At 38.4% G+C, this 18,441-nt stretch overlaps 1 protein-coding gene across 1 annotated transcript in view; it reads left to right on the top strand.

Moving 5' to 3' along the window:
- Positions 1–18,441, top strand: part of LOC129719142 (calexcitin-1-like) — a 97,609-nt gene that overhangs the window by 54,294 nt on the left and 24,874 nt on the right. The window contains exons 2-4 of the mRNA XM_055670581.1: positions 1,098–1,206; positions 18,135–18,187; positions 18,296–18,415. Coding sequence (XP_055526556.1) covers positions 1,149–1,206; positions 18,135–18,187; positions 18,296–18,415 — 231 coding nt within the window. The 5' untranslated portion in view covers positions 1,098–1,148. The remainder of the gene's footprint in view (positions 1–1,097; positions 1,207–18,134; positions 18,188–18,295; positions 18,416–18,441) is intronic.

Here is an 18,441-nt window from a genome sequence, read left to right as displayed (position 1 = left end):
TACGATGAAAATGGCTGCGAGTAGGGGAAATAACAATAATACTAACCGAAGCTATCTTGTACACCATATTATCATTTCGATAATAGGTTCTTCACCGCAGCAGTTGGCATCTGTTAGCTAATTTCTAACGCCGTAGCATCCCATTAGGACCATTTCATTTCGGTTCGAATCTGATCTGCAGCAATTGGCACAATGCGGATAATCATTGGAAAAGCATCTTCCACCAGCAATCGCAGATTCGAACACTTAATTAGTGGTTCAAGGGTACTATCGCTGCAGAAGGGAAAGGGAGAAAAAATCTACCTTCCCGGGCTGGCTCCAAAATCCGATTAGTGCGATGGCTGTTTGCTTCGACTTTCGAAAAGTGGCTGTGCTTCAACGGAGCTGAATCGAGAATTGGGATTTAATTCGTTTGCGGAATCAATTAGTCAAGATTTTCAACAGTGATTCTTTTGTTGCGCCAATATCTGAACGAAACTTTATTAAAATTACGTCGCTGTTTCTGGATGTGATTTGTTTCGTATACTAGACGGTAAATCACGAAATCTTCGAACATAATTCTGCACATCCCATTTTACTGCCAATCGTATCCCAATATTCCTAGCTTCGCTGAAAAGAAAAACTCACCAGAGCAGTTTTCCTCGTTTCATTGCCATTAAACGAATGAAATCCGATACGATAACCTCAATGAATTGGAGTGGATGGTCCTGAATGGTTTGTGCCAGTAGCAGAGAGCAAAGGTTCTACTGATGATTATTATTGGATACCTTCGGCAGACGGTAGAGCCTTACTGAGAACGGTCAGTGATTGAACTTCCGATTAATTACTTGCACAGCAAATTAGTCCAATGTTGTGGTACAATATTGCTAGCGGACTATACAAACTACAGTCAATAGCGGTAATTAGCTGGAGATGAGCAGGAAATGATTCCGCAATTACTCACATTTGGTTCTATTAGGAGTACTTCTCCAACTAGCAATTAGAAAACGCTCGTCAAAATTAAGTAGCTTGATGTTTATTTGAATGGCATGTTGCTCGCGGTTAAGCTATCATGATTGAACTAATTTTGCTTGTTTGCTTTCGTTATTTCGTTACAGATAAACTGCGTTTGTAAGTGCCCGAAGCGATCCCAACCAGTTCCTAGAAACATGTCGATTTCCGAGTTTCGCAAGAAGAAGCTGCTCTATGTGTTTAACGTATTTTTCGGTGAGTAGAGCTGTTATAATAATCCTTTTCTTGTGTTGAGTAATTTTTCATGAACATATTAAAAATAAAAAAAATATTAAAATGTCCAAAATGATAAAAACGCAATAATGAGACTCCTCGAACATTTTAATAATATACCTTACGGCAGGAGAATTATCGACAGAAAAAAAATCACAGGAGGGTTGTATGCAAAGCCACGACCGCAAGGTTGAAGTAGAATACTTTTACACAACTCTACTTACGGCTGTACATTAACCTACGGCCGGGCGAATCGGTACACGCCGCTTTTCGCGTTTAGCCCGGCAGAGGCCTAATGCGCACGGCCAACACAATAGAAAGGTGTTTTCACATTGAAAATTAGACACGGCTTTACTGGAGTAAGTGTTGGCAAATGCATCTACCGCTAATACCGCCGCTATCGTACGAAAGCGCTTCGTTTCATGTGGGGAATAATATCAACAACGAAAAATGACGCTCGTCTGAGCACACCCGAACTGTTTCCCGTGCCGCTGCCGTACCGCTTCCATTTGCTTCCTTATAACATCCGCCTCATGGAAGTACCGACTGCACCTACCGCTGAGGCTGTTACCATACTGCTACTGGTACCCAAAACTATTAACTCTTCAAACTAAGTGTTTTATTTGTCCTCAAAAGAACAATTGTTCAATCCCATATCGGATAAAATGCAATCGCATCTTTGTAATATTACCGAGAGTAATATTCTTCTGAACAAAATGATCCAACTTTTCCATTAGAGGAAGTGCCGGCTGATGTACGGCAAAAATCTCTCCCGATCGCTCGCGTTGGCGTTCGTTCTCAGGCAGAGGCCTGAGACGTGGTGACCAACCACAGGGCAAGTGATTTGTTTAATTTGAAGGCAGGCACAGGCACAACCCGGACGGTCCATCCAGCTTACCTTCCGACTAATGAATGTAGCTAGTTTTCCCAGAAACACTCTTTCATGGCCGAAGGGCACTACGAAATAGGCCACACCTTTCAGTTCAGTTGTTCCATTCTCTAATGTTCTTCAGAAAAATTATTCGACAATTCGCATATGATTTTTGTATCCAGCGAATAAACACCGATGGTGCTCTCACACACGCAACGGTTTTAACCCGTATCTTATTGCGGTTTATAACATCAAGCGATTTCTTTTGCTCGCTGTTGCGTGTTGCATCATGTTGCAACTTGGCAGCTGGGAGACGACGAAATTCTGTTCATGCTGATTGATTGAATCGACTTCATATTAGCTCTGCATAGTCGAACTAACTGCTTTTGTGAAAGCGTCCTAACAGGGCAGTTTATTGTTCAAAGTCGGTAATGCTGATCGCAGCCTTTGCGCTGCCCCTACCGTGGGGGGTTTACTAAATAAAGTAAATTTAGACAACTACAACAAAATTTGATTCCATCCCGCACAGAATGTCTGCTTGTGCTGATGCCAGAAAATTATTAACCTTCAATTATTTGTTTATTTTCCTTGAAAAAGGCATTTTGCGGTTCAAAATCGGTTGCTGATCGCAACCTTCGAGCTGCCCTAACAGTGGGGGAATTGAGATACACGGACAACATGCACTGTGGAAGCTATTTCACATTCAGTGAATTAGACGGCCGCGACAGATTTAAATTGCTAGGATCCAACACAGAATGCTTGCTTGCGTTGTCAAAAAATTATTAACTTTCAATGACTTGTTTATTTGCCTTGAAAAAGGCATTTTGATTTTCAAAATTGGATTTCCTGATGGCAATCTTCATGCTGCCTCAACACGGGGGGAATAATGGCAGTCTTGCGACACACGCTGAAAAGAACCGCGCTGCTCCTGAGACGTGGTTACCAACCACAGGGCTAGTGCTGCTGCTAAGAAAGGACGACTGCTGTTGTCGCTGTCTAGAACTATTATGAGCGGCTTCGGCTGAAACAGGTTCTTATATAAGCCAAATATCATGTTTTCAATTGCAAGGTATATGATTCTGTCGACCGTGCTTGGGAAGCAATCATATAACGACCAATCAGAGGTAACCGATTTATTGGCATTTGAAATTGGACATATTTTTCACTTCTTTCGGTTTTAGATTTTCATTTCACATCCCTATGTAGCCGAACTTCCTGAGAGAAGTATTCTACTTCAAAAGCAGAGAAGCATTTAGATCGAAATTGAACTCAAATTTTGGATGCAGATACTAAAGGCTATGATACTTTCCCAAATTTATCAAACATGATTTCTCTTTATAAACAAGCTTTAATTTCTGTCGTAAATAAAACATTGAGCTTCTCACTTTGCTGTACTGTATAAGATAATAAATGTATCTGTACAGCATTTTTATTTGTGCACCTGGGCTGAGAGATGGCTAAGAGAAAAACAAAGGATGGCATAAGAAAATATGTCTAGCAGAAAGAAAAATGACGACGATGTAGTCGCGTCATCGCCCGGAAGCACCTGTCTCCGACTCCGGGTCTGCAGGTGAAACTCGTAAATTTTCATGTGTCTAACAACATTCCACCGCCACACCCGGTGAACGGGAAAGTGTGCAATATAGAGTAAATGTATGCTAAACTGTCCTAATGGCGTGAAGCGTCGTATACAGCCACTTCTGCCCATGGCGGCGAAGACTGCGAAACCTCAGCAGCGTAGAAATTTGCTCATAAATTTTCATGCGGTGAGAGTTGGGAAATGTGGTCCCTAGATGGATAGTAGAAGAGTCATGCTTTTGAGTGATTGGAGCAGAAGAATCCTGTACCACTCGACGCCTGTCGACAAATTTTCCAAACCGATTAAATTTGTTCCATAAAGGAACTCCTGTGATGTAGGGGAAGTTTTACATACTACCGGGTAGCCATCAGCTTGTGTTCGTAAGCAAATTGAAGCAGTATCCTAATGGGTTTCTTTTTAACCATCTTGAACCAAGCTGAGCTGTAGTCAACAAGAACGGTAACAAATGGTGGATCTTTTTTAAAGTTATGTTTCCTGTCATATCCAGTTTTTTTTGAGCAGTAAATGGTTGCCAAAATAAAACAAGAATTAAAACAGATAACGAATCACCCGACGTTTCTATTGCTCTGCTACTTGGCCCGACGAACAAAATCCTGATTTATCGTAATTCCCATAATCTTTCTTCTCTTTCGAGCACTGAGCTAACTCCCTTCCGTTGCTAGTACTGCATCGCACAAATCATGCTGCACAACAAGCTGCACTCAGTGGCATCAACTGCAAGCGCTGCTCTGTTCAGCATTCTTCGTTCATCTATTTGTTATCGCGTGTCCGTGTAGGATTTGTATTGTTACAGGACAGTGACGAACCATCAGAACAATCTCATCATTGGTGCGCTGCTGGGGCTTGCAACGGGGATTGTGATGCACACTCAGCGCGAATTCACAATGCACACCAGTTAGTAAGAGCCGTAGCTGGTGGTTCGTTCGGTTGTCAGCTAGCTGTAAACCACTCCGAAGGGGATGAACTTTCCGTTTGGAACTCCTCTAACCATCCTCGTTGCCATCGCCTCCCGTAATGGCTGTTGTTTGTGCTAAACGTCTCTACCGGGACTGGTATGGATTGGTGGTTGAGTCTGACTGAATCATATCTGAATGGGAGATACGGCATTAATCCAGCGGAAACAAGTAACGAAATGAATCGACCAGTGAAAAAAAAAGTTGTATTCCGACAGAAACTGACACCGTGTTGGGGTATGCGTTCTGCTTTGTCGACAAGAGAGAAAGAAAATAAAAAACTGTTGGAGGTTGGGATTAAGCAATGTGCACCGAGGTGTTCGTTATTCATATTCTGTCACTGACGAAGAAGCTGAAAACTACCTAACTGCTGAAGTTATTGAATATGGTGTCTGGAATGTGAGAACAATAGTTTTTCACGACAATTTAAATCGTTAATCCAGTCAGTGAATGAAAAATTTACGTTATTTGGATTTCACCTTATAACAGCAGTGTTTGGTTGAAGGCAAGGAACATTTCATTCTAATTTAAAATTTCTCATTTTAGCAGATCATTTTTGAGCTGGCTGTAACTTTGCACCAGGCTTCGTTTTGCTCATCTTGATCTTGAAGAGAAAACAATTTTCTCCCCTCTTAACAACTGTGAGCTTATATTCAAAATGCATCATATTATCTGCTGTTGAATGAGAGAGCGTAGAATAATAGTTTTCCTGGCGAAAAAACGCTCTTAACGCCCAGTGAAACTCTTGTAGATATCTCATCCGCACACGCAACATCTGAGAATTACGTGTGGTAAAAACAATATAAAACCGAATAGAATATTAATTTCAAAAACTGTTGGGATGTGGCTTCAATGTGAACCTACATGTTTTATTCTTTGGTCAACTTCTCTTCTAGTAATTGAGCAGCTAACGGAAACTGCTCCCTCTTAAACTGAGAGAGAAAACAATTGTTTACCCCTCGCACGCGCTGATTGTTGTAGAAAATGAACTCTGCGACTGAAATACTCTACGACTATTATATAATATGTTGTTAGTTACTCAATCTGCGTGAGAGGCGTTTGACAGGTAGAGGAAAAAATGTTAGCAAAAGTGAAGAGAATGGATGAAGCCTGCTTTGCTGAGATGTTCCTATGGGATGAAGATGTCATTTTGTGCTTTTAATATTTTTGAATTGTTTCTATGGCTGTTTGACAGCTCTACCTACTTTGGGTCCCGCACAAATGAAACACATATTTGAACTATTTTTTCGGAAAACAGCTTAAAATGATCAAAATGATGCACAGAAGCCAAAAATCTACCACAGATTCCATTTTGAATTCTAAAATGGCGACTTCTGGTTCCTGTTAAACAACTTACTCAATATGAGTATTTAAGGAACCAGAATGACGTTCAGATGTCAGAAATATACTCCACATGCTTGAATTTTAAACCCAAGATGGCGACTTTCGTTTTTTTGGAAATTAGCTAAATACGAACGAATTGGGTATTTAATGTTGATGATAATGGTCCCACTTCATACCCCTACATCGGTTTGAACTAGTCGATTTATCTATGAAAGATATTATGTAGAGACATACAATGTAACCAGTTGGCAAACCCATAACGGACTGGTAATTATTACAGACATAGTAACCCTTCAAAATAATACGAATAATTTGAAAATAAATAAAAAAAAACGATTTTCCAATAACATCATTGATCCAAGTCTATCCAAAACGTTTCCAACTCGAAAATTATCTAGACTTGGTTAGGAATCGAACCTAACATTTAGGAGCTTTAACTAATCAGAATTGGTTCTTGATAACGATCCAGAACTACGAGATAGATCCTATGATACTATAGTTCTTCCCTATCAATTCGATCACACAAATATCGAAGCAGCATATTTTAATATATAAAAATATGAAAGAACACTATTGTCAAAAAATATACTCGTTACTTCACAGATAGTCATAGCACGCGTCCAGCATGAAAGTTGAGGAAGTGTATCTATTAAATCTCAATATAAGGTCGGATTTAAGTGCTGGGGGCCCGGGGCAGATATTTTCGTGGGCCCTTAAAATTTAGAGATAAGAAAATTTTAAATTTTTCAATGACTTAACTCTCGTGTTGGAAGGCCCGGGGTATTTGCCCCCTTTGTCCCCCCCTTAAATCCGGGTCTGTCTCAATATTAATCGCATAACTTTATTTTGTAATCGCTGTAATCTCAATATTTGTGTATTATTTGTAAGGAATAAGATGGATGAGCAAAAGTCAATACGTGGTGAAGCGATTCACTTATACAAAAAAAAAAAAAATACTGCAGTCAATTCATTTTTTTACCGGCACAGAATACCGTATTTTTTAGCCATTTTTCTGATGACGTTATCAATGTGAGACTTGAAAGTTAACTTGTAATCAATTATTACTCCAAGATGTATTAACTCATTTACGCAATCAATCGTCTCACCCTACTTACTCCTCTCGAGTTTCCCCTTACATTCACTGCTCTGGCATCCTCGTCGACAGCGCACATCCAGCGCATGCGAGGTCTGCCTCGAAGTCATCGGCCTCTATCCGGTTCTCTGTTAAATATTATCTTTGCCGGTCGCTCACCCGCCATCCGTGCTACGTGGTCAGCCCACTGTAACCTGCCGTATTTCATCAGCTTGACAATATCAGCGTGTTTGTATACTTCGTACAGCTCGTGATTCATGCGCCCGACCCACACTCTATTTTCTATTTTGCCTCCGAGTATTGATCGCAGAATTCTACGCTCGAAGACCCCAGGCGCTCGTCGATCGGCTTCCGTCCGCAGTAAAAGCCTCCTCAATTGCTCTACAGTTAACACCAATTATATCAATGTCGTCCGCGATGCCCCGAAGCATGTGAGAATTAGTGATGATGGTACCGCTCCTCTGTACACCTGCCTTCGTATTGCACCTTCTAAAGCCATGTTGAACGAGAGCCCGGCATCTTGCTTTAGACCATCTAACGTCACAAACGCGTCCGGAAATTCGCCCGCTGTTCTGACGCTTGATGTGAAACGTAACAGTTTAATTAGTTTTGTTGGAAAACCATGTTCAACCATAATTTGCCACAGCTCGTTGCGTTTTACTGTATCGTACGTTGCCTTAAAGTCTATAAACGGATGGTGTGTCTGCACGTTGCTTTCTTGAAGCTTGTCGAGGATCTGTCTCATGGTGAACATTTGGTCCGTTGTAGATCCGTTCGAAAACCGCATTGGTATTCTCCAACAAAGGCAACGACCACAGACGCTGGAACAGGATACGGGAGAGAATTTTATAAGCGGGTTTGAGGAGGGTTATGCCTCGATAATTACTACAGTCGAGTCTATGTCCCTTCTTGTAGATAGGGCATATGAGTCCTTCCAACCAGTCCGTAAGTAGTTGTTCCTCAGACCATATCCTTAGGATAATCTGGTGAATTGCACTACACAGCCGCCCGCTCCCGATTTTGAAAAGTTTGGCAGGTAAGCCGTCCTTCTCAGTGAATTTGTGGTTCTTTAGCTCTTTGCAAGCATTATTTACCTCGTCCAATGTTGGTGGGTCCACATTTTGTCCGTCCTTCCCAATTTCTATCTTTTTCCCTCGACGACTCTCCTACCTTCCTCACCATTCAACACCACTTCAAAATGTTGCTTCCAACGCTTGGCCACCTGCGATTTATCGGTAATCAGATTTCCCTCCCAGCTTGTCTCGAGGTACGATGCTGGCTTAACAAGCCAGTCGTCGTAAGTTCGAGTCTCGACTCGGGAGAGACTGTTAGTGTCAATAGGATCGTAGCGCTTGCCCCACAACTGTCCTGTACACTTAACAGTTGGCTGCGAAGTCTGTGTATAATAAAACAGAAGGTCAAGTTCCGAATCGGAATGTAGCACCAATAAGGCAGGTTCCCCCCCCCCCCTGTCATTACACATGGCTGATACGTGATCGTAGTGCTCACGTTTCTTACGGCGGTGAAGCTTTTTTTCGGCGGATTTTGCCTGCCGGTATTTCTCCCGCATGTGACGCGTCACACGATTAGCGGCTACTAGCAATACTCAGAGAGAGAGGGAGAGAGAGAGAGTAAGAGATAGAGAGAGAGAGGTATGCGAAGAGAATGTTGTGAGCCAAACGAACAATCTCTCTCTCTCTCTCTCTCTCTCTCTCTCTCTCTCTCTGAGTATCTCTAGCTACTACTAATGTGTTGGCGTAGGCTCAGTTCTTCTCTTTCGTCACGTCTAGACATTCAGCATCGAATCACCCACTAAGCGTGGTTCCCGTTGTTATGCCTATCACTTTTCGCGATGTTTCGCTGACCGTATATTGTCTCTTATATCCGACACGATCGATCGGTCAAGCTCGGCTAAATGCCCACAAGCAATAATTTTGCGTACGTTGTATTGCGAAACTGGGACAAACTGTGGAAACCTGAAATAAAGGCGGAGCTGTTCAGAAGATAACTCTAGAACAGAATACCTAACATTTCACGCAGGTAGAGCAATGAGAGAACATGAATGGCGTGGCCTATTTAACTATGTCAGTGCGGATATCATACGCAATATGACTATGGCGCATTTATGCGATAATTGAATGAAATTTGCAATTGCATTAATCGGCCTTTCTCAAGGCTACTAGGGTGTTGTATCATGATCATGACCAGTCAGAAAATGTACCATGATCAGACCATTTCTTTATATGCGAGATTTCTCAACTATTGAATAAAAAAACTGTATCAAATATGTACCCGTATCATCAAAAAACTTCTTCTGATGATGTTCAAAAGGTTTCATTTAGATTACTTAAGGGCATCTTCAGCGGTGGTCTATTTTTGAAACAACTTTATACTAGATTTACACCAGTTAAACCTGAATAGAACTAGCTAATATAGACCAGCTTCGCGTTTCTCGCACCGGTGATGTATATCTTGATGTTTAAACCGCTGACATCTGTCACCCGTCAACAATTAAAACCCCATGCTATCAGTTTTCGCGGAGCGCTCAATATTCAACAAACGGGAATTCGATAATTTTTACGCACATTAAACAATTACTTTGGCAAGACACTTTATATCCACAAGACTATGGATTTTACGGTTTGAGTTTAACGTCAGTGACATTTTTCAGGAAGGATTGGTACCTATGATCGAAAAATTACTCCTAGTAGGGCTTCGGAGGATAGCGAAAAATATTTGATCGCGGAGATATTAGTCTTCCGTTTTCGTTCCACCAATTTCTTAAATCCTAAAATCTTGCCGTTTTTTAAACTTGGCTCGTTTCTGAGGATATTGTAACAAGTCTGCATTTGAAAATTTTCAGTTCTGTGTCTTCGGGGAACATTTTTCTGCTTCTTGAAACTGATCGATGTTGGTAGTACCACTATAATTAAGGCAGTTAACGAAGGCTAGATAGCGAACGTATTTGCCTTCCTGATGGTTGATGATTGCAAACAAAATAGTATAACCTGGGCGTGATCCTTCACGGCTTTTGAGAATTCTCCCGTTTGCTAGTCGGTTTCCTTGATGGAATCTTTAGTTATTTTTAGCCAAGAACGACAAAACTGTTCATTTTCCTCTTCGGAAAAGCCATAAAAATGAATTGTGATCGATGTGAAAAATCTTTGTTTTATCCCACAGCTCCCACAAAGCTTATATGGAAATACCTAAAAATGAAGTATTCGATTAAAATGTGACATTTTACCTACCAATTGGTAGCGTGTAACGTGTTTTAGAACGATCTATTTCTTGTTCCAAAAAGTGACGAAAATAGACCAAAACGTATACCAGTTTTAAAAATTTTCAGTTTAGATCTGGTATAAAACAAAATTTACAACACCGGTACAGCAGTAAGTTTGAGTTTGTTCCAAAAAAATAGAACAAAACAACGATATGGACCACCGCTGAAGATGCCCTAAGCATAACTATTATTAAAAAAGTTTTAAAAAATGGTCTATTTTCGGGCAAAATTTGCCCTTACAATTGTTACCAAGTCTTGTTTTCAAGCAATGATTTTAGAATCGAATATTTAAAGATTGCAGTATATTTTTCAGTAATATGCTTCTGTAACATTTAAATTCAATGTAGGAACACTTTTTATATAAAATATTTGCTTTACAGTTTAATTATTGGTGAAACGCGAAAGCCTGTTTTGTATCATGATCGGACCAGCATTGAACCATGATCGGGCCAACTTCTTTCTGAGACATCACTGCTTCACTTTGCTCATGCTTGATATGCCCAATGAAGGATTTCACGTTTAATTAATTGGAACAGAATAAAAATGATGAAGCTTATTTTTTATAGAATAAAACCTCTCAAAAACGACGTAAGGTTCGCAAACTAAAGCAAAATTATTTAAAACTTCACTATAAATAGTCCACTATGCTTCAAATAGGAAAAGTATAACTCAGTGTCATCCTTATTTAGGAAGCACTTTTTCCGGCGAATTTTCGGACAGTTTACGAGAGAGTGATAAATTAAAATATATGAAAATTTATATGTGACGTTTTGCGTGGAATTTTTTCACGATTATTTTGAACGGTGAAATGATTTCACGAAGGTGAGAAAGGTTTAAAAATTGATTAATTTGTGATCTCATGATAATATGTATATCGATTTTATTTTTCAGGAACAAGACTCTCTTTGAGACTAACTAATTTTTGAGCTGCGGCAAAGGAAACGTAAGGCAAAAAACTAATCTCTGAATTTCATTTAGCGATAGGGCTTAAAAGTTTCGTCTCTCTGAAAGATGTCCTCATACAAATAATACTACAAGGTATACAGACCTAGGGGTTGTATGGAATGGTGACGTAGGACTAAATATTTAATATATGCTAAACTAAATATTATTATATGCTGCGCTTAACTGTTCATAGGTAACACTACCGTTTATTTTTGATAGTCGTTATTTTAAAACTAACGATGCATGAATACATGAAAATTTTACACTAGTAGTAGTTGCGAAAATTCTCATAACTCTTATCTTCAAGCATCTATAGTTCTGAAAAGAACCGATTCCATAATATTCAGTTATAAATTCGTGCTACAGAACGCTGATAATCGCACCATGAATATTTTGAGTTGACTCGTATGCAGCTCTCGTTTCTCAATGTCGCGTACCTTTAGCAGCTGCACTGCTCTCGCTTATGTGTAACAAACTAAACTGAAGCTAAATTTTCTACACGCAGTCTTTTGTATCGAGTTCAGAGCAGATTTTTGCAATTAAGGCGTGGCTACGTAGCTTCGAGAAAGAGGAACAAACCAAAACACCTTCGATACTACTGAGTGATTTTCATAAGCATCAAAAGAAAGGTTTTGCTTTCCCGATGCGCAAATCACTCTGGTTCTCAGATTAACTAATTTTCGTTTCTAACATTTGACTGATAACGGTGTTCGAGTGAACACAAACAAACAATTAAACCGGAAAATCACTCAATTTAGCAGTGCAAATTCTTGAAATGAGGGTTATATCTTGTTGTGATAAACTATTCATAGGTAACACTACCGTTTATCTTTGGTGCGTCCTGGTCGTTATTGTAAAAATGATTATTTAGAAATAGATGGACATTTCACACTAGTAGTAGTTGTGAAAATTCTCATAACTCTTATCTTCATCATCTTATAGTTCTGAAAAAAACCGATTTCATAATCTTCAGCTCGAAATGTAGCTACAGAATGCTGATGATCACACCACCATCGGTAGCATCGATTATTTTGTTGGCCGCGTATAAAATTTGCTCTCCGCTGTGCCCTCCAGCAGCTGTGCCAGCAAAATATCCTGCAGCGTACGATGGTTATTGTTGCTGCCGTGTGCAGAATACAGGTAACATGCTCCGCGGTGCCTGGAAGTTGACTCGTATGCAGCTCTCGTTTCTCAATGTCGCAAAGCTTTAACAGCTGCACCGCACTCGCTATTGTGGAACAAACTAAACTGAAGCTGAATTTTCCACACACAATCTTTTGTATCGAGTTCAGCGTCGATTTTTACCATTAAGGCGTGGCCACATAGCTTATAGAAAGAAAGATAAACAAACCAATACATTTTCAATACTACTGAGTGATTTTCATAAGCATCAAAAGAAAGTTTTTGCTTTCCCGCTGCGAAAATCACTCTGGTTCTTAGATTAACTAATTTTCGTTTCTTATGTTTGACTGATAACGGTGTTCGAGTGAACACAAACGAACAATTAAACCGGAAAATCACTCAATTTAGCAGTGAAAATTCTTGAAATAAGGGTTATGTCTTGTTGTGATAAACTATTCATAGGCAACACTACCGTTTATCTTTGGTGCGCCCTGGTCGTTCTTGTAAAACTGATTATTGAGAAATAGATGGACATTTCACACTAGGAGTAGTTGTGAAAATTCTCGTAACTCTTATCTTCAAGCAAATATCTTAAATACCAATATAGTTCACTTACGTGAAATTATGAAGACAAATTGAAAATGACAGAAGCGTTAGTCACCTTTTCGACCGCTAGGTGCGCCACTTCTGATTTTGTTCTACACGACATGCGAAATAGAGTAACTTTTGACAATAATATTACCCTAATGGGTACACTGAAAAAAATGCTCATTTTATTGTGAAGTGGACTCGGCCGAATATTTTATAATAGTAAACTTCGTCTATGTATGAGGCAATCCATGGGTGGTGTTCCACGGTTTGTACGTTTGTCGACCTCCGACAATATTTTGAGTTGTAAAATAGCGACTTCCGGTGACTGGAAAACTGCCGAAAATGACCAAATACCACCTAATATGGGTGTTTTTTTTAACCGGAATGACGCTCAGAGGCCAGAAATTGTCGCCAAATGCCAGTTTGAAACCCAAGATGGCGACTTCCGGTTTCTGAAAAACAGCGGCGAATGACCAAATATGGGTGTTTCCGCGATTGTTATGATGCACTGAAGCCACAAATCGACCTCAGACAACATTTTGAGTTGTAAAATGGCGACTTTTAGTGACTGGAAAACTGTCGAAAATGACCCAAAAACAACCAAATATGGGTGTTTCTTTAACCAGAATGATGCTCAGAGGCCAGAAATTGTCTCCAAATGCCGTTTTGAAATCCAATATGGCGACTTCCGGTTCCTAAACAACCGTGGCAAAAGACCAAATAACACTCATTGTGGGTATTTCCAGGATTGTTATGATGCACTAATACAAATCGACCTCAGACAACATTATGAATTGTAAAATTATGACGTCCGGTGAATGGGAAACTGCCGATTAAACGATGATTGCATCATATTCGTTTCGTTTCCATCACTGCTTGGGATTAGTTTACATTTACACGTCGTGGCCTGATTATTTGAATATTTCTTCTTCGTGCCTCGATAAGCTACATCTATTATATTATCAATATTTAACTCCCGGAATGGCGTTAGTTTTACATACAAACAATATACGCACGAAATCTACAACATATTTTTTCTGTAAAGTATGAAATTGAGTCAACTAAATCTAAAATTGAGTAAACTCAGTTTCGTGTGTGAGAATGTCACACGCTCACAGAAATTCAACAACAATGCACAGTGGTACAGTAAGGCAATGTAGGCGGACATGAGTTTTTCGATGCGATTTTGTGGGTTTAGAGTAAAATTTTTTTTCTAAGAACTTGTTTCTTATATTTAGTCTATTTTTTTTGTGCAAATGAAAATTAGGGTGTTCCTGAAATCGACTAAATAAAAAAAACTAACTTTTTTATTTGCAGAAATAAATGTATACATTCATCGGCACATTTGTTGATCAACTAATTTTAAGCAACTTTCGGTATTTCTTCACAATATTTATACAATATTTGTTCTTTCAAATGATACCAAAAAATATTATCTATGTTTGCCCTAAACGGAGACATTAATATTTTAAAAGGGCCTATTTTTAAAATAGAAATAGTGAAAACTCTTCATCTGTACAATACATCGACAATGTTTTTTTGTAAAAATTGGCGTATTTTTGATTAAAGTTACCGAAGAAAACTTTGTTTTTAAATTTGAATTGAAAAAAATAGAGCGAAAAGACTGTTTTTGGAAGCCAAATTTAATGTCTACAAAAAAGTTACTTAGAATTAGTTGATCTACAAGTTTGCCAAAGAATGTTTACAATTATTTATGCAAATAAAAACAAGCTAGTTTGTTTTTATTTCGTTGATTTTAGGACCACCCTAATTTTCATTTGCACATAAATAGAGGACTATGTATAAAAAACAACTTTTTACAAAAACTATGGCTTTAAACCGCAAACCAAAATCGCAACGAAAAGCTTATGTCCGCCTAAAATGCCTTACTGTACCACTGTGCAATGAGTTTAGTTACCTTTTTCACCACAAGAGGGGGTGTTCCCTGTCTGTCTTCACGGAAATATATGGAAAATTCGAGAGTGAACTATATTGTTATTTTAAGATATTTGCTTCAAGCATTTATAGTTCTAAAAAGAACCGATTCGATAACCTTCAGCTCGAAATGTATGCTACAGAATGCTGATAATCACACCACCACCGGTAGCAACGATAAAATATAAAATTTGCTCTCCGCTGTGCCCTCCAGCAGCTGTGCTAGCAAAATATCCTGCAGCGTACAATGGTTATTATTGCTGCCGTGTGCAGAATACAGGTAACATGCTCCGCGGTGCCTGGAAGTTGACTCGTATGCAGCTCTCGTTTCTCAATGTCGCAAAGCTTTAACGGCTGCACCGCACTCGCTATTGTGGAACAAACTAAACTGAAGCTGAATTTTCCACACGCAGTCTTTTGTATCGAGTTCAGCGTAGATTTTACCATGTAACAAAGACATGGTAAAATCTACGCTGACAAAGACAAACAAACCAAAATACTTTGTTGAGTCAAAATATGTAGGCAGTGGAATTTATTTCGAACTTTTCACCTTTTTCCACCATTAAGCAGTAAAGCAACAATGTTGAACATAATATCAAAAAATTGTTACACATTTTATATATCCACCGAAATATAAATGACTAAGATGCATTGAGTCGTTCGCTTGCTATAACCGTTTGAAATCTGACGCAACATTTGCCAGTTTCATTTTCATTTTCACAAAGTGTAATCTAGTATGGAAAACAAAGACGTAGTCCTACGTCAAAAAACTAATTTCACTTGTCACATTTTCATTTTTACTTCACTGTATATTTCATTTCACGGAGCTAATTTTTGTCACTTCACTTTAAATGGAATCGGTCTCAAATAGGTCTCAAAAAATGAAGTGAGCGTGAGAGTGAAATATATTTCACCGTGAGGTAACTTCCGTAACAAGTACCATTGGCACATTGACGTAACAAGTACTATCGCACTTCAGGCATGAAAGTTAGAGCATTGTTATATTCGGAAATTTGTAGTACTACTTGGAGACTACAAGTTGGTCATACATCATTTCTCAAAATTGTGCTGGTGGAGTGAGCTATCGGTAAAACAAAACTGCAACCGAAAAAACACGCACAAATTGAATAAGCAAATTTGCCGTATTGGAAGCTCAAATACAATTCATAACGTTTTCGCACGCGAAGCGGAAAATCGCTTGAAGTCTCAGAAGTACACTGGTCCGATTATGATACATTTTTTGGTCCGATCATGATTTACCCTGGTCTGATCATGATACAAATTCTATGGTCAGGAAAAACGATATATTTAAATGACTTTACGTCAGATTTGCAGTTATTTTTGTAAACTAGACAGAAAGACTTTTCCGATAAATATATATTATTTAACGCATATCAGTCCCACCTGAGAAATCATCGAACGGAGAAAACTGCGATGAAGGATCTTAAATGTTTAATTCAATAAAATACGATCCGCTTGGAATATTAATGTTTTTTCTTCTCACATTGATGGATTTTAATGTTTTTGTTACTTTCGTTTCATGAAGAGTCAGTTTATAACAATTACAATGGAATAAATTATAGTGGGACTGATATGCGATGTTTTTGCATTACATCGTGTAAAATAATCGCCTTACAATCCCAGTCTTTATGACCACTTCGAATGAATCAGTTTGTTGCTGTTTATAGTTATCAAACTTGTTAATTTTACTGGAAGAGAATCATTCTTAAAGTGTGAAAATATTGTTTGATCTCGTGCAAAATATCCTCGTCAGATCTGATCCGTGCTTGTTACGCATATGAAGATAGCTTTGTTGAAGATTGTCTCAGTTTGGATCTGGCTCTTTTTGATGACTTTTTATTTATTTTTTTGTGTAGCTCTACTCAACATTAACAAGGAAGAATACAATGTTGTGGAAAAAAGGATTTGAACTTTGAATATAAGCGTTATTTTTTATAATATTCATTATAGGACTGGCATGCGATTACTTTTAAGATGGGACAAACTGACCTGATATTTTTTGAAAATTTTCCAGAACAAACTATGTTATTTTCCACATTTATTTTGTAAAGCATTGCCGATTCTAACCTCTGATGGTCATAACTCAAAATCGACGAAAATTTAGATAGAACTGATATGATATCCCGATCAAAAAGAAAAAATAAGAATGTAATAGAAGTTGTTAGTTTGTTACGGGAAAAACCTTATAGGCTGTGTATTCAATTTGGTCCCGTTAGGTGTTAAAATAACAGAAATTATAACAGAAATGATTCTACTAGTATCAAACACATATCAAAATTTGTTACTAATGTATCAGCTTTTCAACAACATAAGATAGTTTATTGAACAATATAATAACAAACATTGTTAGAAACAACAGGTTTTGATGAAAACGAAAAATCAGTTAGACTTGTTTCAGAACTTCTTCATTTCACGTTTTGTTATTATAACTCATTCAGATTCAAATTGTATCAAAATATGTTATTTGTATCTCACGTTGATAGAATTTTGTAATTTTTTAGTTATGCTCTTCTGATCGGGATGCGTTTTACGGCAGTACATGTAATATTAATGGTGAAAATATGACATGAAAAGCGATGTACGTTGAAAATAGTCTAGATTGGTCGGATTATGATACATTACCCTACATGTGTTTAGAAAATCATATTGAATGTTTTTTTTATTAAACTATAACTGTGATTGGAAGCCACTTCTCAAACAAATGCCACTTAAGTTGACAGTCTTGTCTCAGCTCTGAGTCTGTTTTGCATTCATTTGTAACATGGGACTGACCAGAGTTTATTTTTTTTCATCATTTTAGCAACAAACATAGCTCTGTCTTGTGATTTTCGAAAGGACACGAAATGTAAAGAAGTTTCTGAGAGTTATCTGAAAAGTGATGAAAATTCACATGTAACTGTTATGCATTAATGGGCAGTACACCTTTGAGTAACTTTTAAACAAAAGTCCATTTTTAAAAAAATATCTGTCAAACTCGGTCGTGATGATTCATTAAATATTTATGAACAACTTGACCTCTTATTCAGTACTGAATTTTTTATTTCCATAAATTTCCTAAAGAAAAATGATATATCTATTATTTTAACTATTTCTAATTTTCACTTGGGGCAGAGTAATACAGTTTTATCACGTTAACACTTATTTTGTTTTTTCAGACGTTAATCAGAGCGGTGAAATTGATCGCAAAGACTTTGAGCTTGCCATCGAGGTACGTTTCGCAGCTGGTGTCCTTTAAAAAAAAAAAAAAATGATTTAAATAAATTGCATTTTTTTTCGTTTAATTTCACACGCGACACCTTCCCCCTCCACCGATCAGAAAATCTGCGAACTGCGCGGCTGGCCAGTGGGAAACCCACGGAACACCGAAACGCACGAGTCGATGTTCAAAATCTGGGATGGATTGCGCTCGAAGGCCGACAAGGACAATGATGGACAGGTGAGTGAACAGGTTGACAGTTAGAT

Source organism: Wyeomyia smithii, chromosome 1, assembly GCF_029784165.1.
Source record: "Wyeomyia smithii strain HCP4-BCI-WySm-NY-G18 chromosome 1, ASM2978416v1, whole genome shotgun sequence".
In the NCBI taxonomy this organism is placed as follows: Eukaryota; Metazoa; Arthropoda; class Insecta; order Diptera; family Culicidae; genus Wyeomyia; species Wyeomyia smithii.
This window is presented reverse-complemented; position numbering and strand designations above follow the sequence as displayed.